Raw genomic sequence first — 21,884 nt, 5'->3', positions numbered from 1 at the left:
TCATGCTGGCTCCAAGCAGGGATTCACCCCCTCTGCTCATTCCCCCCTTGCACAGCTTTGCAAAAGTGTAAAACATTGTATCCTAGGCGATTACACAGTAACCATCCCTGAGGGATGTTTCTTCCTTATCCACATTAATTAGCAGCAGCTTTGCACCACTAAATTAGGACAGCTCTTGTCTTTTCCGGACACCTTTTAAAGTCTGAGATTCTTTTGCTGTTCCCAGAAATACCTGATCATTTTCAACACCATCAGTCTCCTGTCCCTGTAGCTGCTCCAGGCCAAGTCCTCCAGGCAGTGTAGAAAATGGGTTTCTTCTCAGGGGTTTTTAGCAGGTTGCCTTTCTTCAAACACCCTGAATTCCAGGCAGGTGCCTGGGAGATTCTACCTTTTGCAGAGCCATAGTCTTGACAAACCAAGTATTTTCTGGGTTGTCTGACACCACATGTTGATCTGTGTTGCCTCCCCACCCATCCACACCATTAGGGTTTCATTTTCCTAAGAGTCTGGTGTAGGGCCTTTCAAACTGCTCAGTTTATCCTCAGCCAGCACAAGGGTGGGGTGCCAGCAGCTCTCACCATCCTGCCTTGCCCTTGTGTTACAAGCTTGACCATTGCCTGCAGCTGCCTCTCAGCCTGCCCTCTGCACCCAGCACAGTCACACAGCAAACACACTGCAGTCACAGATTCCATCCAGCCTTAATCCTTCCTCAGTGGTGTGGTCCTGTAACCTCACTGTTTTTCTACAGAAACACCTTATTTTGACACTTGCTCACAATTTCTCTCATCTGCTGTGCTCAACAGCAGGGTCAGTCAGGAGCTTGCCTGTCCCCTGGGCTGAGGTTTCCCAGTCCCCTGGAACCTGTGATATATCCCTTTTAAACAGATCAACTCAGAGCTGGCAAGGTGACCTCCACCTGCTTGAGATTTCCAGCATCACGGTCTTTCTTCTGGAGATTTGGAGGGAGGGAGCAGAGCCTCCTGTCCCAGGCCACGGCAGCCTGCTGTGGGTGGCCCTGGCTCCCCCTCGCAGCATCCCCGGCACCGCCGGACCAGCAGGTGCTGCCCTAAGCAAACTCCTCCTGCTGATGCAGCTCTTTCCCCACGAAGTTAGCGGGTGCGTGCTTTGGTTCCCACTCTTACTGGCAGCTTTCACTAGTGCCACCCTCCAGAACACTAAAAAGCAGCCGAGACTCCTCCTACCTGAAGAAAAAGGAACGGAACGAAGATGCTCAGAAGACGAGGGCAGGGTGCCTTCTCCAAAATTGAAGGCGCCCCTCGTGGGCTCTCTGGGTGCTCCTCGGTGGGACAGCCGTGCACGGAGCGGCGGGCTGTCCCTCCGGCCGGCAATTCCCCGCAGAGCCTTCCCCGGCCGCCGCATGGCTCTGGCCGGGGGCACAGGTGCCCGAACCGAGCCGCGGGCAGCCCCGGGAGCGCGGTGCCCAAGGGCAGCCCCGGGAGAACCGGGAGCGCGGTGCCCGAGGGCAGCCCCGGGAGCGCCGGGAGCCACAGAGGCAGTGCCGGCGCGTCCTCCCGCCGCGCTCAGGGCCTTTAAAGAGGGAGTGGGGAGGCCGGAGGCAGCCAACCAGCTGGAAACGACTTCTGAATATGCAGATGGACAGCCAGGAGGTCAGGTCCAACACCAGCGTCCGGCCACCTTCCCTGCTGTGTGCCGCAGTCGTAGCCCCTGGAGCCAGACAGGCAAGGGCTATCAGGTGCTGAGCCGCTGGCTGCCCAGGTGGGCAGAGGCCCAGAGGAGCAATTTTGGCCTGGAATTTGGCCGGAAGCCCCATTCAGGACCCAGGATAGTGAAATGTTGGTGAGACAATGCAAATACAGCAGTGCCACAGGCAAGGAAGGAGCTGGCCCAGATCCCACCAGCTACCCATCTTCCATGGAAGGTGGCCAGGTATTTCCCACATCCCACACCATGTGGGCATGGAGGCAATTTGGCTGTCCTGGAGGTCTACAGCTTAGGACATGGGCAAAAAATGGGACAACACAGGAGAAGCAGCAGCACGGAGTCCCTTGTTTGTCACAGGGTGCTTTACAGACAGCACCAGCAGAGCTGGCATCACTCCCAGCTGAGCACACCCTCGCCCCAGCCCCAGGACAAACCCACCTGCCCCAGCAGCACACCAGTGGTTGTCAGACACTTCTCCTCATGCAGGAGCTGTGGGTGGGTGGGCAAAGCCTAGCCATGCATGCCACTCCTGGGGCTTCATCTACTGTGCTTCCACAGGCTAACTGAGCATGGCAATGCCTGGTGTATTCACTGGGGAGGCAGGAGGCTGTGGTTAAAAGCAGTTGACATCAGGTGGTCAATACTGTTCAAGGCAAGAACAACAACAAGATCCGTCTTCGAAAGATGGATCACAGAGAAATCCCTGGCAGAGAGCCTTTCTGGCTCAGTTACCTTTTATTAGAGCAGTCAGCTCATCCTCAAAGCCTCAGAGACTATCCCCTGTTGATTTTTATTCAACCTCTTTCCTTTGAAAATGATCTCATATTTTGAAGCTTGCAGTTAACCATTCATGTATTATTAAGCAGTGGCTAAATTAAGCACATGTGCATAACCCAGACTTGGCTCCTTGAGACATGCCTGGCTGCCAGACAGCCCTTCGTAACTATCCTGAGCTGATTCTCAGAATCTGTAAATAGGTTCCTTGGGTTTTCCTCCACCTGTGGTTCCCTGCCTGGAAGCAGGCAGAAAACAGAAGCTAGCTGGGGAATTCTCAAATGTTTTCAACATACAGAGTGCAGCTGAAGAACAGGGCTTACTTGTGGGCTCATTTTCCTGTTTGCCATGGTGAATGACCTAATGAGGTCATTCTAACCATGCAGCATCCCACGGGGTGATGCCTGCGGCAATGTCACCACACACAGCGCCGCGGTTTGCCAAGGTGAGCAGGGAAAACACGGCCACAGCTGCCCTGCAGCGACCCAGGGCTGCTTCAGAGCACAGCGTCATGAAACGGCACTCTTCGTAATGCACAGGGTTATTTATTACACATATATATATGCCATTACGTATAATAACATCTATATGTACGCATACGTGTTTATATAAGCCTGTGTAATACAGAGATATATGTATGTCATCTATAAGTAATAGTATTCAATATCACATATATTATAAAGGATGTGTTAATACCTATATCATTACGTATATGGTAACACACAGCAATATTATGAGCAGGCCCCATCCCGCCTGGCCCTGCCCCGCAGCCCGGCCGTGCCCCGCAGCCCGGCCGTGCCCCACAGCCCGCCCCTGTTCCACAGCCCGGCCCCGCAGCCCAGCCCGGCCCCACGGCCCTGCTCCGCAGCCCCACAGCCCGGCCCGGCCCCACAGCCCCACAGCCCGGCCCCGCCGCGATGGTCCCGCCCCGGCTGCTCCCCCCGCTCTGGGCGCTTGGTCCGGCCCCCCGCGCTTCCGCCTCGCGCCGGGCCTGGTTCCGGTGTCCGCCCTGCGGCCCCTCCCGCCGCCGCCGCTGCCGCCGCCGCGATGGTGCCGCTGTGGCGGTCCCGCTGCCTCGGCCGCGCGCTGGGCCGCTCGCTGCGCGCCCTCCGACAGGTACGGCCCGCGGGCACCGGCCGCGGGGAGCGGGGCAGCGAGGGAGGGCGGGGGCCGGGCGGGCGAGGTCGGCGGCGCCAAGGGCACCGGGACGCGTCCCCTGCTGCCTGGCGCTGGGCACCGCCGCCCCGGGGACACGGCGGGGCCGGGCACGGGAAGGGGCGGCGAGGCTGTTCCGCAGCAGGGGCCGCGGTGAGCGCGGCGCTGCCCCTTCCCCGCGGGTGCCGCTGCCCCGCTGCCAGGCCCGGCCCCGCGGGAAGGGCGGTGGCGCCCGGCACCGGGCCGGGCTGACCCGCGGGAAGGGCGGCGGCGCCCGGCACCGGGCAGGGCTGACCCGCGGGAAGGGCTTCCGAGCGCCGCCGCTCTCGGGCTCTGCCGTCCCCGCCTGTCAGTGGCTGTCGCGTTCGGGGCCCTCGCTGCTGGCAGCCACCGGCCTGCGCTGGCAGAGACCCCCCCGGCCGGGGTGCGCCCGGTGCAGATCGGCCACAAACCGGTGTGCGGTTTGTTGTGTAAATTCTGTGCTCGGTTCTCAGGGCAGTCATTGAACCGCTGCAAAGGGTGGTAACCTCTGCTGGCTGCAGCGGGGGCTGACAGAGCCGGGAGCTGCTTAACCCTGGGGCTGCCCTTGGCCAGCTGGGTCCTGTGTCCTGCCGCACACATCATCCGTTTGAACAGCAAACATGCCCAGCTCCATGTGCACACACATATGTGTGCATACCTTCGGGATGGGAAGGATCGCTTCTCTTCCCCTGACCAGCTGGAGCCTTTGAGCATGAGTCTTGATTTTAGACATCTTGCAAATATAGGCGAGCAAGTGTTGACAACCGATCGTAATGTAAAGACACCCTTGTATTATAAATGTGTGCGTATACACGTAAAACTGTGTTATGAACAACTTACAAGTACCTATATAAGCTACAGTTTGAAATGTAGAGACAAATTGATTATAACGCAGTTTACAAAAGCTTATTAAAGTGGCATTTTAGTGATATTTGACCTCTGTCAGCTCTCAGTGGTGCTGTGTAATTATAAAGAACAGAAAGAAGTCAGGTGGAATATTCAAGCCTTTTACAAAACTAGTCTGAAAATCAGGAGGTTTTAGGATGAATGCTAGTTAACCTGTTAGATGTACTGGAAGAGTTATAGTAGTAGTTTGATCTCCATTTGAACAGTGATATAGGAAGTAAATTCTGATTATGATGTAATGCAGGCTTTTTGGAGAGATGGAAAGAAATTCCAGGACTTGGCAAACCGCTGATGGCAGATGTAAGCACAGTAGACATGTACAAAATTCAGAAGTGGAGGATTGAATTGGAGAAGAGTGGAGTCACTGAGGATGAGGAAAGGTTGGCTGGGTTTTGACTGACTGTAAAAGAAGAGGTCCTGAATTCATATCAAGTGGAAAACAATGAATGTGCATCAATAGCCTGTAGCACATAAGAGTCAGGGCAGGGGTAGGCAGACCTTGAAGGCTACGTGAAAAAGTCCAGAGAAAAGCTAGTCTGGAAAAGATAGATTTGATCAGGAGCTGTGTAAAATGCTTTGAGAATCAAATTCTTCTGTTTATCTGGGCAGGAGTTGGTAAAGAACTTCTTCCCTGTTTGATCCTCCCCTCATGCTGGAAGAGTTCTGATCTTGTTAGTAACAGTATCCACCACTCAGCATTGTTATCTCCATCCCATCTCAGCATCTGCCCTCCGGTGCTGTATATAATGTTTTGATACCCATGAAAGCCATGCAGTGGGGGTTTTGTGTGTAGCAGGGCTTTGTGCTCATCCTTGTCGAAGCAGCAGCTGCTTTGCTCTCAAGAAGCCATGGCTGGAGAACCAATTGCTGCTGTGCCTGTTGTTGGAGCTGCACAGCACTGGCCTTCTGGTGTGCCTCTGTTGAAATGAGCTGTACTGTCAAGTTCATCAGATTCCTTGCCTGAACTGGTCCCTACTGTTGGTATACAGGCTGTTGCTGTAGGTGATGTATTCCATCCTTTATTTCAGTGTGTAGTGACCTGCTGGAAGGTGATGGCTCCTTGAAAGGTGTGGCCTGGGCAGCGCATGCCCGGGTCACTTTGACATAATAACAGTTATAAAAACAATTCTGAGAAGTCATATGAAATGAGAGGGAAATATTAATCACTTGGTACATGAGTCACTGGCTAATTAGACCAAGACTTTTTTTCCCCAAATGAAGGCTGTCTTTTTAAACTGACCCAAAGTGCTAATGCCACGTGGCAAAACTGAAACATTTCCATTCTTGCTGAAAAAGCTCTAATAGAAGGCAGAGGGCAAATTTAGCCAAGTGATCCAGGAAGAGGTGCAATCAGAAGGATTCCTTCAGGGGCAAAAGGGAGCAGGAAGCAGCCCTGTCCAGTGTCTCCTGAAGCTGCGTGTTCATCTGAGGTTCATCTGTGGTTAAGATACAGACACACAGCAGTTCTGCAGAATGTAAGCCAGAGAAATCACAGTATCTTTTATTACTGGCTTCCTCATCACATTAAACTCTTACCCTAATTTCTTAATCTTAAAGGCAAAGGGTAGAGTGATACCATTTTTTTCCTTAATTTTGCTGCAGTTGTAGAACACAGACTTGACACCACTGGTGGAAGAGAGCTGAAGATGTTTTCTCACAGTGATTATTTTTAGGACAGACCTTCTAAACTTTTATTTTTGTTTTAACTCCACGGTAAACTGGTCCTGAGCAAATAAAATTGTCTGGTTTTGCATCAGTCTGAGGCTGTTCCTTTCTTAACAATTTATTGTCTGGCATGCAAGGAATGACTTTAACCACTTAAAGCACCCAGGGAAACATTAATGGATAAAGGGGAACTCAGGTTGCTTGATACTCAATTTGTGATTGACTCCATGCTATCTGGGACACTACAGAAGGTGGGAAAAATATGATCAATACAGAGTGCTGAGGATTGTGGTGCTCTAGAGCGCTGACCCAGTGGAGTTAAACTGGAGTTTGTCTTGCTGATCCTGGCTTAGAGCTGGCTTTATACAAACCAGATCTGAATTAGCAGGGTCAGTGCTGCACCAAGATTAGGCATTGTAGCATTCAAGATGACTCTACCAAGTCTGCACAGTGCTTCCTGCTTTCCCTTGCCCAGCCTGACTTGGGGCAGGGGCTCAGCAGGCCCTGCCACAAGCTGGTTTTGCAGCACTGTTGGTTCAGGATCACTGATCCCTGCAGTGAAGTGGCAAGCAGGGTGGCTGCATGGTGTTGTGCTGGAGCTTAGCAGTAAGTCAGACTGGCTGCCTGCATCCTCAGCACAGCTAATTATAACCCTGTTGAATTGCCCATTGATCATTGAGTTGTCTCTGCGTTAATATCCAACAAGTCAAATCCATTTATAAGCTTGGATAATTAAACTACCAAGGGCTTGATTCCAGGCCTGTTAGTTTTGATACAAAGTGTTCATTGAATCTGGTTTTGTATGCTGCAGCACTCAGTCCTGTAGATGGTGTGCCAAGCTTAAGTATATTGTTGGTCTTTGGTCTCTGTTGTCTTGCCACACAGCTCCTCAAATTATTTTGATATTTAAGGTCAGTTATATCCCATCCTGCTTGCTTTGCTGAAGCTGAAATCAGGGCTGGTATGCAAACTTCAGATCCTGAAGGTGTGAAGGAAATCTAACTTTTAACTTAGCTGCTGGATAAGGGTGCTTTGAGCTCTTGAGTTGCTGGTCATTCTAAGTCAGTAAAATGCATTTCCATCATGGCTACAGTGCTATTTTCCAATTGCTTTTAAAGAGTTCTTATCTTCTCCAATCCTGCAGGTTTGATGTGAGAGAAATATGTAATAACAGTAGAGGGAAGTAATTGAATTTTTTGAAATTGAATATTTTGAAATGTGTTCTACTTTTGAGCTCTGTTAAGCTGAGCTAGGAGTGCAGTCAATGATTACACAGGTATGAAGTGAAACATCAACACAGGTATGAAGTGAAACATCAAAGAATGTGGAATTCCTGACTAACTGACGGCAGTAGAAATTTTGCCACTGAGAGGAGTTCTGGTCTTCGGGAGTTCAAAGGCTCCATAGCTTTAGAAAAAAAAATTTAAAACCCCTAGATGCTGCATTCATGACTGTAGGAGTAAACATCATGGGATGTTTTATCATCATATCCAGTAGGTATCCTTTATCTTCTCATTCATAGCAAATTCTATTGGAAATCTGTTCCTTCTTAAAGAGGAAAGTGCATGAGAAGGTCAAAACTTCTGGATGAAGAACTGGAAGATGCAAGCACCAAATTTAACATCACTGCATCATAAAGCACCCTGGGAGGAGACAAAGGATAAAGAAGGGCATAGGTATTCTCCTGCTCTAGCACACTGTAGGAAAGTGGCATGCCTGCAGACTGGAGCATGGGAATGGTGGATCCTGTGTCTGATTCAGATCTCAGGGAAAAAACAAAGTCCTTCTAGGATGGGTTTGTCTTCTTGCAATACTGATACATCCTTTTCTCTCTGACAGGGGAACTGTACTCTGGCAAGATCCCCTCTGTCTGGTGAGTCTTACACTTTACCTAGAAAGAACAGAGCTGATGATGGAGGTTGGTAATAGGTCTGATTGGGGTTTGTTTCTGTCAGTCTGTAGTGAAGAAGCAGTGGAATGAGCTAAGTTTCCATGGGAGTGCCTCCCTTGCCTGAGGTACATGCTGCCTGATCCATTTGGCTCTGGTGAAGGTTTCACAGCAGCAGCACAGTGTATTTCAGGCATTGCAGTGCTCAAAGCACATGCTGTTGCAGAGCCCTAGCTCTCTAAAAAGCTCCCTTGAAAATAATGGATGAATATTAAGTGACATGTCAGATCTGGTGTGCCTGTGAACTCCACTTCAATGCTTAAACTGTTTTTCCTTAGAGCTCTGTTTTTTTTTCTAGCTGTGCTGTAGAAATTGTGCTGCTTTTTTAAAAAATCAAGTGAGGAAATGGTTCTTCCCTCTGGCATTGTGTAATTTGAGATAATTATGTCCTCCAGTTACTACGCTGACTCTCTTTAAGATCAGTCTGGAAGACTGCCCAGTGCCCTGTGACAAAGGACAGGAGTCCAGCTCATAATAAAAAATGCAGTGTCAGGGCATACGAGCAGTGTGGGAAGGGGACAGTGGGGTATGTGAAACTGGGAAGCTGTGCAAATATTTCCCTATTGTGAGTTTTGGAAACTAATTTTCTCTGGACAGGGAGTGAGCAGAGAAGAGGGATGATGGTGGCTCAATTCTCTGCCCCACACTCTCTTTTCAGTCCTTTTTTTCCTCCTTAGCTGTCTCTGGGGCTGCGAGACTTTCTGGGGTGCCTCTTGTAGAGCTGATACCTTGCTCCATACTTCATATGGGTGTGGATACTCAGCAGTTCTGGAGGTGGTTCCTCATAGCTCTTTCCTGATTTTGCTCTGAATGCTCTGCTTCGTTTTCCCATTTCAATGTTATCATTATTATCTTTGTTGTCAAGCTATAACTGTTTTCCCCATCCCTATAAATCTAGATGAAGACAAAACCACTGTTCTTGGCAAGCTCTGGGCAGGTTTGATGGCACTGAGGTGTCTCAGCATGGATATATTCCCCATTTGGTCCCAAACTTCTTTCAGGGTGGGCAACAGTGTCCTCTCCTTTCTTTTATCTGATGAGGATACTTGAGGGTTGGACAGCTGGATAAATAACTCCTTTCTCATTCACAGGTGTGTCTGGGAGCCAAGGACTGGCTTACACAAACAGCAGGAAGCTTATGTAAGTATCCACAGGAAAACTGTCATGTGGGGAGACTGGGGTTGCTCTTGCTCTAGCCATGATAAGATTTGAGGTCTGAGGAACAGAATATGGTTGGCTGTCATGAAATCCTTGTGCACGTTGTAGCAGCATGGAGTTAGCCCTAAAAAAAAATCTAGGTTTTGCAGGTTGGGAACTGAAAACAAACTCTGTCTGCAACCAGGTACTGGGACAGGGAAGGGACAGGACTGAGGAAACCAGCGATAAATGGATTTCTACTCTGATTATCTGACTAGAGGTGTTGTTTGCTCTATGATGGTCTCCTGGTAGATCTTCTCTTGGGAGAAGTGGGGTCATTCACAGCACTGTTGTTCATATGTCAGGGTTTGCACTAATGAGGTGGTCTTAAAAAAAGGTATTTGGGGAAATAACCTTAAGAGTACATGCATAAAAGCCTGAAATACTTTGAAATCCTTTGTTTGTTCAAAGTAGCCTGTGCTAGAGGAAATGCTAAAGCACATTCTTTTCAGTTTTGAAAATATGATGTCAGTAGATATAAAAATCATCCTTAGGATTGGGATTGCCAGCTCCCTGTAAAGAAACATGGTGGAGAGAAATAGCTAGTTTTTGGATGCATTGCCATAGGCAATTTATGGTGCTTTTCTTTTATTTTGGAGCAATCTAACAACTTCTGTAGAGATGACAGTCCTAATCTGGAGGTTTAACAAAAAAATTGTTGCTGCACTAGTCTTGGGCATTGTATGGGCTGGCCAGGTCACCCTTTAATCAGTATTTAAACTATGAGGGTTCTGTTGGGTTGTCTGTCTAAATGGAAATTCCATAAGTGTCAGTTCTCACTGAGTTTCTGAGACCAGAAGTGATGGTAGGATGTAATGCTTCCTTTCTGGCTGGATTGTTGCAGCTTGAATAGTAAATAGGAGTCCTTTGCACCAAATACATCAGAACAGCTGAGCAGCCTTTCACATCAGTTAAGCAAGTGTAAATTCTGTACTTGAGCTTGGTGCTGGCAGCCTGCAGAGGAATGTTCTGCTATGTTCATACTTTTCTCTCTTTCTGCAGAGTAAATAGCTCCAGTGTCTTCACTGTCCGCTACTTCAGAACCACTGCGGTACATAGTAAGTAAAAAGGCAGGAATCAGCGTGATGCTTCTTTTGCTACCTCTTGCTGTCCTGCCAGCAGCTACCTTCCATCCTTGGTCAAGGCTCACTGCTGTTCTGCCTGCATGGATGACTCAGGGTTTATATCCCCAGGGCCCTAAAGATTTTGTCTGGATTCCAGTCACAATGTGGCTTTCGGTCAGATATGAATTTCTCGGGTGATTAAATGTTGATCAATGTTGAAGAAAGGAGACGGACAGCAATTGATGTCTGATGGCCTACCCCCTTTAGCAGAGTCGTGATGACAAGAATGAAGCAATACCATAAATTTTTAGCTCTGAAAGCAGTCAAGTCTGTTTGTCTCTCTCACAGGGGATGACGTGGTTACGGTGAACACACCAGCCTTTGCAGAGTCAGTCACAGAAGGAGATGTCAGGTGGGAGAAAGGTAAGCAATTGCCTGAAATTCTCATCGCTGTTACTGCTGTGTTGGACACCTTGAGGATGCATTACAGTTCACTGGCTGACATCCTGCTCTGTGCCTTTCAGTCTGTGACAAATGAGGCATTTAATTGCAGCTCTCCTAAGGGGTTAAGAATTGCAGTTACTGCCTCATCACCTCTCTGTTGGGGTAATGTTGGATGAAGGGAGATGTCTAAGCTGGAATCAGACTCTTAACTGTGCAGTAGATTGCTTGAGCTAGTCTTTTCTTTAGAAGTTGTGGAGAAGTGGGATGAAGAAGTTATGGGTTAGTGTGGGAAACTGCTGTGGGTAAAGAGGGGAGGCCAGAGCACACCTCCCTCCTCACAGTGGTCTTCATATCTGTCATTCAGCTGTTGGAGACACAGTGGCGGAAGATGAAGTGGTGTGTGAGATTGAAACAGACAAGGTAGGAGTTTCTGGACCAAAACTTTTTCTAGTTCTGTAGCAGGTACCCTGTATGGCTTCTCTCCTGCTAAGAGCTCCTAGAGCCTGCAGGGCCCTGACTGTGTCTCCTGCTCTCTTCATGGAGAAAAGCTTTTCTCATCTAGTATAAAACTTGCTGTGCCTTAAGTGAGAATTCTTGATAACCCTTATTCATCCATTTGATTAATCATCACTGGTGGTGTTTATTGGAGCTGTAATTTTACTTCTCCTTCCGATTTGAGTGCTTTGAGTTTTGAAACCTGTTTGTGCTTAAACAAAGGAGAAATCTGCCAGCCATAGGTTGTCTTCAGATCATTTAAAATTTAGGCTTTACATTCATCCACTCCTGAAAGGACCATTAAGCCTTGAAGTTCTTGCTGAATTCTCTGCTGAGTTCTGTTTTCAGCTTTGCTGTCAGGAAGATGCTGGCAGTGGGTCAGTTCTTGACTGTATCCTGGAAATCAGGCTATACATTACACTGCCAGCATCTCCTAAAGCTTCTAACTATTGGCACAAAATCCTGGTGGAGGGTGTGAAAACTGGTGCAAATAGTGTGAGACACAGCTGCTGTCTGTGCCAAATTGCAATGTGTATCTGCACATATTGGCATCTTCTCTTGGGCACTTGGTCTCCAACTGATGTTTGGGAGAATTTCACTGACTTTCTTTTTTTTCAGACATCAGTGCAAGTTCCAGCCCCAGCAGCTGGTGTGATTGAAGCCCTTCTGGTACCCGATGGTGGCAAAGTGGAAGGGGGGACACCTCTATTCAAACTCAGGAAAACTGGAGGTAAGTCAGGCATGTGTAACTTGCATAGGCCTTGTGCTTCCACCAGGTTTTTTCTGAAGATTTAAGCATTTAGAATAAAATGCCTTTTAGCATTTAGCAAAGCATTGTAGAGGGATCCTGAGAAAATACTCCTATTCTGTTGTCCATTAGAAAAGCATAATTTTAGTCCTTCTGAGGGGGATCTTATCTTTTGTTCCCTCTGGAGGAGACTAAACTGTTAGCTATAACTAGTTGAGAATTCCCTTAACTCCCTTCTGTGCCCTCTTCTCTGTAGCATCCAGCCTCCTCCAGCGAGGAGGTCAAGGATGTTGATGAGTAAAACACTTTCACAATCACCTTCTCTTTTGGTGACTTCTGTCAGCTCAGTAGTGCTGAGAACATAAAGGCACTCTGCCTGAGGGTTTACTTTTGTTAGGTTGGTTGGACTCACAGATCTCTGCCCGTGGAAGCTGGTGCCCTTACCATGGTTCTTCCTTGTCTTTCAGCTGCTCCTGCCAAGGCTAAACCAGCAGCAGCCCCTCCTCCTCCTGCAGCCCCTGAACCTGCAGCTGCACCTGCTCCTCCCCCTGCTGCAGCACCAATTCCCACTACAATGCCACCAGTGCCGCCTGTGTCAACTCAGCCCATCGACAGCAAACCAGGTGAGGCAACAGCCATTTGTTCCTGTTCTTGAGTCTCTCTGCTTGGGGGGACAGTGTATAAGGTTAAAGACATCAAACAGAGGCATTTGTGGTGAAGGCCTCCTGCAATACGACCCTGCTTGCTCCAGACTGGACTGCTCAACTATGCCTAGAACCTTCCCAGCCTAATTCAAGGCTGCTTCCATGCTGCGTCACTTAAGCAAGGAGCTCAAATATGCTTTCTATTTCAGGGCTTTTTCTACCTGGCTTCTGTTTTTGACTGATGTGTTTTTTCCCCTCAGTGTCTGCTGTGAAGCCGGCTGCAGCCCCAGCGGCAGCCCCTCCTGGGGAGGCAGTGCCCACCAAAGGTGCCAGATCAGAGCATAGGGTAAGCTGTGGGAGCAGGGACCTTGCCAGCACTTCTGTTGCTAGGTGATAATCTGTTCTGGCTGGAGCTTGCCGGATGTGTCTATATCCACCTGTACACACCCAGCTCAGTAGGGCTGTGACAGGTGGGAAAATTCTCTACATGCAGGAACTGCTTACAGGTGGTGTGGAGAAAGAGCCTGGACCTATCTGGCATGGGTCTTTTCTAGGCAAAAGTCTTGTCTTGAGCTCTGCTGACTCGGGACAGAAGGACTCAGTGTGATCTGCTTGGTTTGTCCACAAGCCCTCAGCAAAGGGTTGAGGCTGCTGAAACTGCTTTGTGCATTCTTAAGAGAGCATGATTGAGCAACCTTCTTTCTTAGCAGTCTTGCCCTTCTCACGTTAGCCACATGGACACCTATGCATGCTTGGAGGTGTTGAGGAATGCAGAGGTCAGAAGTAGCTGTACTGTGATGCATTTCAGCACTGCTTTTCAAGTGAACTGTGCGTTGAGCTGAGCAGTGAAATAAACTCCTCAGCCTATTGTCTCCTGACTTAGAGTGAAAACCTTGGCCCTAGGCATCCAGTCAATCAGATGGCACGAGGAGAGCCTTTTGAGTTTCTTATGCATTTTGCCCTTAGATGAGCTTTAGGCAACTTCTACTTATACCTTTTTAATTTGCAGGTGAAAATGAATAGGATGCGTCAGCGTATTGCTCAGCGGCTGAAAGAGGCTCAGAATACTTGTGCCATGCTGACCACTTTCAATGAGATTGATATGAGGTGAGGAGTAAACCTCTTTTTCCTTTATGAGTAGAAACAGATTAAGGCAGTAATCTTTAAATAGCAGTCAAAACCTTGCAGGTTTTCTTTGGAGAGATTGGCAGCAAGTCTTTTGGGCCCTCTTTCTTAGGTATGTACCACAGTCTGTGCAGCTTCTTCAGAGCCACATTGGTGTTGTGGTATGAGGGGCTACAGAGCTTCCTAATGGCCTGTTCCTTGGGAGTCACCTGCTACTTGTAATAGGGGTAGTTTCTGATTCCTTTTCTGTGGGCTTTTTGGTAGAAGACTGGTAAATGTTGAGCAGAAGACCAGAAGGGGCTAGTATCACTTGCATATAGTGGCTGTTAGAAGACAGCAAGATACAGCATCTGCTTTCTGCCACTCCACTAGGTTACTGCTTTTGGAGGTGTTTAACTTGCAGTGAGTTGGTTCTCCAGGGCTCATCAGCCTTTCAGGTGGGCATCGCTTAGGCCTAAGGCCTTTGCTGTCAGATGGTACAGCTTTCTAGAGACAGACCAGCACCCTTCCCCATCCTCTCAAGCAGGTGGGGGGCTCCTGACTCAAGTGCTTGCATGGACTGAGCACACTAATGTCTTTGGAGGGTGGGCAGCTTATGTTACAGTGCATTAAGGGGAAATTGTGCTCAAATCAAATTGCCTTGTGAAATCCTATGCTACTCCTTAAGAGAAAACATGTAAATATTTGGGTCTCAGAACAATAAGGCTGGCAAAATAATCTTGATTGGAGGGAAGTGCTGCAGCTTTATCTCCTCTCAGAGGCTCATTGAGGTGTCGCTTTACGCCAGCCTGGGGCTCTCATTGCATCTGGTAATGTGGTTTGGATTGATTACTGTGAAGTTGATTTGTGAAGACCTATGCTGGGGCCTCTTGCTTCCCACGGGGGTCAGTGTCTGAAAGGAGGAGGCCTTAATGAGGCAGTTCCATAGCAGGTTGTATTCTCATGGCTGCAGCCCTTGTGTCTTGGGAGGCACTAATGTCTTTGGGTCGTAATCCTAACTCTAAACAAGGTTAGACACAGGAAAACAAACACTAAACCATGGAAAATCCTGCTCCTTAGTGAAAATGTCTCTTCAAAGACTGAAGGTTTCTGAAGGGGGAAGGGATGAACTATGCAATTCCACAGCATCTGATGTTAGACTAGAATAGGCAGAGCTTTTTGCCACAGCTTGGTTGATGTTTTGTAAATGGCCTCAATTTTGATTAATAGAAACAGTGGGAAAACATGATTTGTCTGGTCAAGAGCTATGGGTGGACTGGCACCCACTACCATAAGCTCCTGGGAAAATTCCTTTAATGTTCGGTCAACTCCTAAAGCCAGAGAGTTGGGTACAAAAGTGGTGTTGTGCTGTCTGGTGCTGAATTTGCAGAGTGGTTGAGGTCTTTTCCTTTGATCACTTTGATTTTATTTCCTGCATGTTTACTGCTTTTGCCAAATTCTGGTTTTTCACCCTTCTGTGTCAGTCCAGCCACACCTGCATTTGCTGTCTGTGGTGCCACACTGGTATGAGGACTGTTGTCTCCAGAGAATAGGTGGCAGCATCAGGCCTAAGCAGGAAATATACCATGCCACACCTTACTTCTGTTCTTGGCAGTGTGGGCCTTGCAGGTTTACCCTGGCTGTGGAGCTCATGGTCCGGGACCAGTTTCTGTTTGATCCTTTGGCAGGAACCTTAGATCCATGTTTATGTCACATGTGAAGGCTTTTGCAGCAGACTGGAGGTTTCCCATTTGGTGTGCAGATTTGCATCCTTGGGGCTGGCCCTGAAATCTGTTACTCAGAGGGAATGGTGTTTTCTTGGACTCCCGGTTTACCAGCGTTACTGTGTGTTTCACAGCAACATCCGGGAGATGAGAGCTGTACACAAGGATACCTTTCTGAAAAAGCACAACCTGAAGCTAGGTTTCATGTCAGCTTTTGTGAAAGCTGCAGCCTTTGCTCTGCAGGACCAGCCTGTTGTGAATGCAGGTGAGTGGTGACCCTTGCTGGTGACTTGCATATCTAGGGACCATTGCAAAATGGGGGAAAGGCAATGGCCAAGTCCATGGCAGGAGTAGTAGCTTGGAGAAGCAAGTCAAATGCACAGAAAGCATAGGGACAGTCCTGCATGCTGCTGCTGATTTTGCTAAAGCCACTTACATAGGTAGAGGTCAGCTTGCCAAGAGGGGCTCGATTAAGAAGGGGTGACCAGGGGTGAGGCTGGGGCCGTGCATATGCAGTCTGCAGAGGGCAGAGCCTGCTGGTTGTGTACAGGTGACTCCTGTAGGCACAGTGCAGTTCCTGGGCATGTCAGAGGTGCTTGCTGAAACAGAAGAACAGAATAACCAAGGGGAAAATAACTGAGGAGGACTGAGCAGTGTGGACTGTTTTCTTTCTGTCTGTCCTGGTGCCTCTCCCACAGGTACAGCAAGGAATCATTCTTCTCTGGAGTTATGTTTAAGCTAGATGTGAGCAAGTTGTTATGATTTTTTAGCTAGTCAAACCTTTGATCTTAGTTTCATATGAAGTTAAGTTGATCTTAGTTTCATGTGTCATATGTAACACAAGTTTTTTCTCTTTCTAGTGATTGATGACACGACCAAAGAGATTGTGTACAGGGACTATGTGGACATCAGTGTTGCTGTAGCAACTCCCCGGGTAGGTACCTTGGAGCTTTGTCCATGCTTCCTGCAGCCTTTCATATGGGATGATCATATACTTTGAGTCAGCCCAGCTTTGTGCTCTGCAGCAGCAGAAATTAACTGATAAGACTGATTCTGTAAATGAGACACCTGCTGCATTATGGACTGCTGAGATGGGTTTTGAGGGAAGGTGGAGGACCAAGAATATTCTACCACTATATTCATCTTAATAAAAGATCTGGTAACTGGGTCAATATAGATCTCAGTTGTTAATGAATAGGGCCAGGTTAGGGAACCCCTTTGCTGTCATGAATCCATGACATAGGCAGTAAAAGCTTTGAACGTCCTGTCCTCTGGCTAACTTTGCTGTGCTGTTCCACAGAGATGTTTCTGTCCAGAGAGAGTATGGGATGGAGTTACAGATGTTGAATTAGTCAATTACCTTCTTGATTAGAAGGTTCTGCTATGAAGCAGAGGTTTGACAAGGACTGAAGTTCTGTCACTGTCTTCTCCCGAAGTCTAGGGGAGGCCCAGCAAAAAGAGGTGAGAGAAAGAGGTGCCAGCTGAAATCTCCCAGTGCCTTACCTGGGAATTTATCAATGTGGAGCTGGCTCCAGACAGACCTGGTTGATTTATGAGATAGGCTAGCAAAGGCAAAGATGATTGCTCAATTTAAGGTGTCAGCCTTTGATGTGTGTCATGCCAGGTTTCCTGTCAGGCTACCAGGGTGTGAGGCAGCTCTGCCAACCAGCTGCTGTGGGCCAAGGAGGAGGCAGGAGCTCTCTGGGGCTGTGTCCAGATTCCTGCTGCATGACAGCTATCTGTGTGTTGCTGCACTGAATTTGCTATTCATGGACTTTGCTTCTCCCCAGGGTCTGGTGGTCCCTGTGGTTAGGAATGTAGAAAACATGAACTTTGCTGACATAGAGCGTGCTATCTACGAGTTGGGGGAGAAGGTAAGGAAAGTTTTCTGAAGAGGGTTGGGAGGAATGGAAAGAACTGGAAATGCTGGATCGGCATGTATTGATTTGGTCTCTATGTCATTATCTCTGACCTCTAACACACTGAGTTGTGCTGTGGGGAGTGATCCAGTTACATGGCTGGCTGTGCCTTTGCCTTCTAGGACAGCTCTACTCGTTGCCCATCCAGAGGACTGCAGTCTACATTAGGAACATGGTGTATCTTCACCTTTATCTTTAGAGGCCAAGGCTGAACTGCCCTGGGGTAGAAGTCCCTGTGTCTGTCTCCTGCAAAAGCAGGAGTTGGAAGCAAAGGCGAGAGAATCCTTCCCCAAAGCCACTAGATGCTCACTCTAAAGACAGGATGCATTTTTGAGCAATTTGTGTTGGTTTTCAGCTGAACAAATCAATAAGCAAAGCTCTTGCAATCAGTATTCCTGGAAAGAGTGGATGTCCAAACCCTCGTTGTTTGCTCTGTGTGGTCTGTGTGGCTTTCTAAGACCTTATTTTTACTTCTAGGCACGGAAGAATGAACTGGCCATTGAAGACATGGATGGTGGCACTTTCACAATCAGCAATGGTGGGGTTTTTGGGTCACTCTTTGGAACACCTATCATTAACCCACCCCAGTCTGCCATCTTAGGCATGCATGCCATCTTTGACAGGCCTGTGGCTGTGGGAGGCAAGGTAGGTGGACCTGCACAGGAGGTTTCAGGGAACAAAGGACAGGGCTCAGCAGACTGAGGACCTTTTTCTAAGGGGTTGGTGTCACTTCTGAAACACTTCAATGTGAAGAAGGAGCAGAGACTAATGGGTATAGGGCACCTTTGCTGGCCCTGGTACTTGCCTGAGCTGTGCAGGGGACTTTGTCCTATCTGTGAGTGGGCAAATTGGTTATAATCTTATGTGTGGGAAGGAGGGGCTTGTAGCCTTTGTGATAGGGAGCGGTTCCAGGAAGAGCCCTTATCTTGTATGTGGCATGGACCCAGCCTGGGTGGGTGGGTAGATAATTTTGCCATGCAGGACAAATCCAGGAGGGCCTGAACACAGGATTTGGGGTGGGAAAAAGCCAGGTCTTTCCTGAGTTCACAGGAGGGGAGCATGCAGGCAGGAGCACTGAGCTCACTAACCCTGTCCCTGCCCAGATCGAGGTGCGGCCGATGATGTACGTGGCGCTGACCTACGATCACCGGCTCATCGACGGCAGAGAGGCCGTCACCTTCCTGCGCAAGATCAAGGCAGCGGTGGAGGATCCCCGCGTGCTGCTGCTCGACCTGTAGGGCAGCCACACCCCCACACAACCCACCCAGGACAGGGCAGCACCAGCAGGGACGATGCAGGGCATTCAGGAACTGGCAGGGGTCATTCCAGTCTTTCTCCCTCCGCTGTGATTGGAGCTGTCCCAAAGGGAATTACGGGAATAGCTCCTACCTCCTTTCCTATTTTGTTTAATGAAGGTTTACTATCTCACGAGAACTTGCCGTGCAGTGGGCCAACCACTGAATGGCATTGCCTTTCCAGAGCCATCTGTGTGGCATCCTCTCCCTCACAGCACCAAACTCTCACCTCTAGCTTGTCCTATACCACTGGAAACTGCTTGCTGCTGCTGTGCTAGGGTACCCTTCCCTGCCCCTCCATGGCAGGTTCAGCTTTACTGCCTAGCACTGAGGTTCCTGGGAGGGAGAGGACAGGAAAGGCTACTGTCCTGTCCATGTTTTGCTTGAAAATATTTCACACTCATCAGCCTTGCAAGGGTCTGACCCCGAGGCCACTTGCAGGAAAAGTTTTGGTCAGAGCAGGGCTTGAGGTAGGTGTCATGCTTCTGGCAGTGCCCTGGTTACACTCCCTCCACAGACAGTAACACGGGGTGGCAGCTCCCCTACTTTCCCTTGGCGATTGTCTCTCACCAGCCCAGTCACGGTGGTGTGAATGTCCTTGTTGGGGTGGGCAGAGCCCGTGACCTCTGTGGAGGCAGCACTGTTCCTGGGGACAGCCCTTTCACCATTACATGCCCGACAGGGGGGTGAGAACCAGCCCCCAGCAGCTGTCCTTGGCACACAGCTCACTGGGTGTGACTGCTGGCTTCCTGCGTGCTCCCAGCCCACACCCAGCTGGGGGGCCAGGCCTTTCACTGAAATGTACATCCCAGCCCACGGGTGCTGGTTTGGGGGGAGGGGGGCAGTTCTGAATCCGATAGCGCACACATGAATTGAGGGGTGAGGGGGTTGCTAGTGCCTGCAGAGTCTATTACTCTTACCCCCTACACAGAACTTGTAACAAAAATATTTAACACAGCGGATTTTAAATGAAATAAAACTGTGCAACGACTGCAAGGTGGGGTGTGTTTGAGTGGGTGAGGACTCTGGCATCAGCAGCATCCTGAGTGTAGTGCAAGAGTCCTGTTATCTGGTGGTGAGAGAAAAGAGGCAATGGGAGCTGAGCCCATTGCTGCTGGTATTAAATTGAGTCTTCTCTGCCTGTGAACACTGGTGGCCTCAAACTCTCTGCCAAAGAATTAGCTCTTCCCAGCAAATAGGAGGTTTTTAGGGCTGGAAGTCATCCTTTTTTAGCAACAGAACTGTAATAGATGGTGAGGAATTCCCAGTATTAGCTAAAGGGCATGATGGCCAAGAGAGAGACCTGAGACAGGCTCATAAAGTTTTTAAGAAGTTGAATTTTTACTGCTGCAATGGAAGAGTTGGAATTCATGCAAGTGTGGAAAGGCTGTTGCAGAGGGAGAAAGGAAGCAAGAACAAGGGACAGTGTAACCTGTCTGTGGTGCTGGGTGTTTCCCTAACAAGATGTCCTCGTTGGGACAACACAAAATCATTTCTGGATCATGGCAGGGTTTTCCCAGCTCTGACATCAACTTCAGAGATGGTTTACCCTTCCCAGCTACAGCTGAAGAGGGCAACCCCTTCTAACAGAAAATGACTGCACTCACAGCTGCAAAGCAGATGAAAGGGAGGGCAGTTCCTGGTACTGGTGCCTTCATTTTCCTGGCAGCTAGGGACAAAAACAGAGTGCAGAGTCAGCTTTTTTGCTTGGCCCTGGCTAAGGTAGATTAGGGGGAGAGGAAAAATCCCTTCCTTGTTCTGGGAAGGGTAGAGAGTCTAATTCTTGCACAAATAAGTTGAGTGAAAGAGAAGGTTTTGATTAAAAAATGCTGCTTGCACTCAGCCTCTCTGCTGGTTTAGGATACAGAGGGTCCACCTTGACTTTGTACATGAGCCTGGGGAAGCCTTTATTTTGTCTGGAGCTGCAATAAATGAAGCCTTCGAACCAATCAGGAAGGGAACATACAGTCAAACTCTTAAAATTATGCAAACTGCTTTATTTAATCTGCCCTGTCAAGGCTTGCTGTAAGAGAGTAGTGCTTGAAACTTCCTTTTGACTCTTTGGGGGACACCCATGGCACTGAGTTGCAAGATGCCATGCTATGGCTTTGGACACAGGGTCCTTCCTCCTGAACCTCCCCTGAATCACAGGACTAGGAAGCTGGTGGCCAGGAGTGCAAAGGTGCAGCTAGAGGGTTCAGCCAGTGCGGGCTGCCATGGCCAGGAAAAGCCCCAGGCTCAGCTGCTCCTGCTCAGTCCTCCAGTTTCTGCACAGCAATTGTGTCCACCTTTGCTGGTGTAGATGAGTTTCTCCAGAGCTTTGCTTCCCTCTGGTGGATGAGCACTCCTGCTGCTGCCTGGGAGGGTGTCTGCTGTTGTGGGCAGGCAGGAGCTGGAACCAGCAGCCACAGAGACGTGTCTGTGGTACCAGTCATTCCTTGCTATGGGAGATAAGTGTGAGGGGTGCTGGGAGAGGAGGGCCAGAACCGAACTGCTGCCATTGCTACCTCATCCTTGAGCCTGTAGCTTTTACTTGCACCACTGAGCACAGCAGCCTCCACCTTGGGCTGTCAGCAGACACATCTGTTTGTGCTTTTTCTTTAATCCAGAATCTTTATACATGTAGCCTCCTTCCTTCTGTGCTGGCTCTCAGAGTTCCCCCCTTTAAACCCTCACTGTGTGGTCCACCAGCAGTGAGGGTGCTCAAAGCATGGTTGGCAGGGCTGCTGTCCTGCCAGGTGAAAAGAGGCCACATGTACAAAGATTCTGGAAGGCTGAAGGATGGAAGGCTGGAGCCACAACACCTAACAATGACAAAGGGCTGGAAGACAACCCAGGCATTTCTCCCACGTCTGAGCTGCAGCCAAACAGCTGTGCAGACCTGGGAGGCTGTGAGGCAGGCAGCAGCACAAGGACAGAAGGCCAGACACTTGCTGCCACCTTCTGGGGTTTGGCTGCAGGGTGCTCATGGCTGGGCGTGACACCAAGCCGGGGCTCCCAGGCAGGTTTCAGAAACACATCTGGGGCTCTCTGTCACTCAGCAGACTTGGCCTACACCTGGCTGATGCAGCTCAGAAAGAAAAGGACAATTCTCTAAG

At 49.1% G+C, this 21,884-nt stretch overlaps 1 protein-coding gene across 1 annotated transcript; it reads left to right on the top strand.

Annotated features, from left to right (window-relative positions):
* The first annotated feature begins 3,419 nt into the window (after positions 1-3,419).
* On the top strand, positions 3,420-18,911 carry DLST (dihydrolipoamide S-succinyltransferase). The gene is made up of 15 exons (XM_071426798.1): positions 3,420-3,573; positions 8,044-8,077; positions 9,244-9,292; positions 10,352-10,407; positions 10,762-10,836; positions 11,222-11,277; positions 11,971-12,082; positions 12,568-12,723; positions 13,005-13,090; positions 13,754-13,851; positions 15,707-15,837; positions 16,433-16,506; positions 17,363-17,446; positions 17,969-18,136; positions 18,595-18,911. Exons 1-15 carry the CDS (start codon positions 3,505-3,507, stop codon positions 18,727-18,729), a joined length of 1,383 nt encoding a protein of 460 aa, XP_071282899.1. The 5' UTR covers positions 3,420-3,504; the 3' UTR covers positions 18,730-18,911.
* The last annotated feature ends 2,973 nt before the right edge of the window (positions 18,912-21,884 follow it).

The sequence above is a fragment of the Agelaius tricolor genome, unplaced genomic scaffold, assembly GCF_023055355.1.
Source record: "Agelaius tricolor isolate 1412-34295 unplaced genomic scaffold, bAgeTri1.0.p SCAF_5, whole genome shotgun sequence".
Lineage (NCBI taxonomy): Eukaryota > Metazoa > Chordata > Aves > Passeriformes > Icteridae > Agelaius > Agelaius tricolor.
This window is presented reverse-complemented; position numbering and strand designations above follow the sequence as displayed.

Bases quoted from the DNA above. Each gene is read 5' to 3' on its own strand.
- DLST (XM_071426798.1), top strand. From the start codon at position 3,505: ATGGTGCCGCTGTGGCGGTCCCGCTGCCTCGGCCGCGCGCTGGGCCGC. The intron at 11,278-11,970 runs GTAGGAGTTTCT...CTTTTTTTTCAG, and splicing joins GTGAGATTGAAACAGACAAG to ACATCAGTGCAAGTTCCAGC. The intron at 18,137-18,594 runs GTAGGTGGACCT...GTCCCTGCCCAG, and splicing joins CTGTGGCTGTGGGAGGCAAG to ATCGAGGTGCGGCCGATGAT.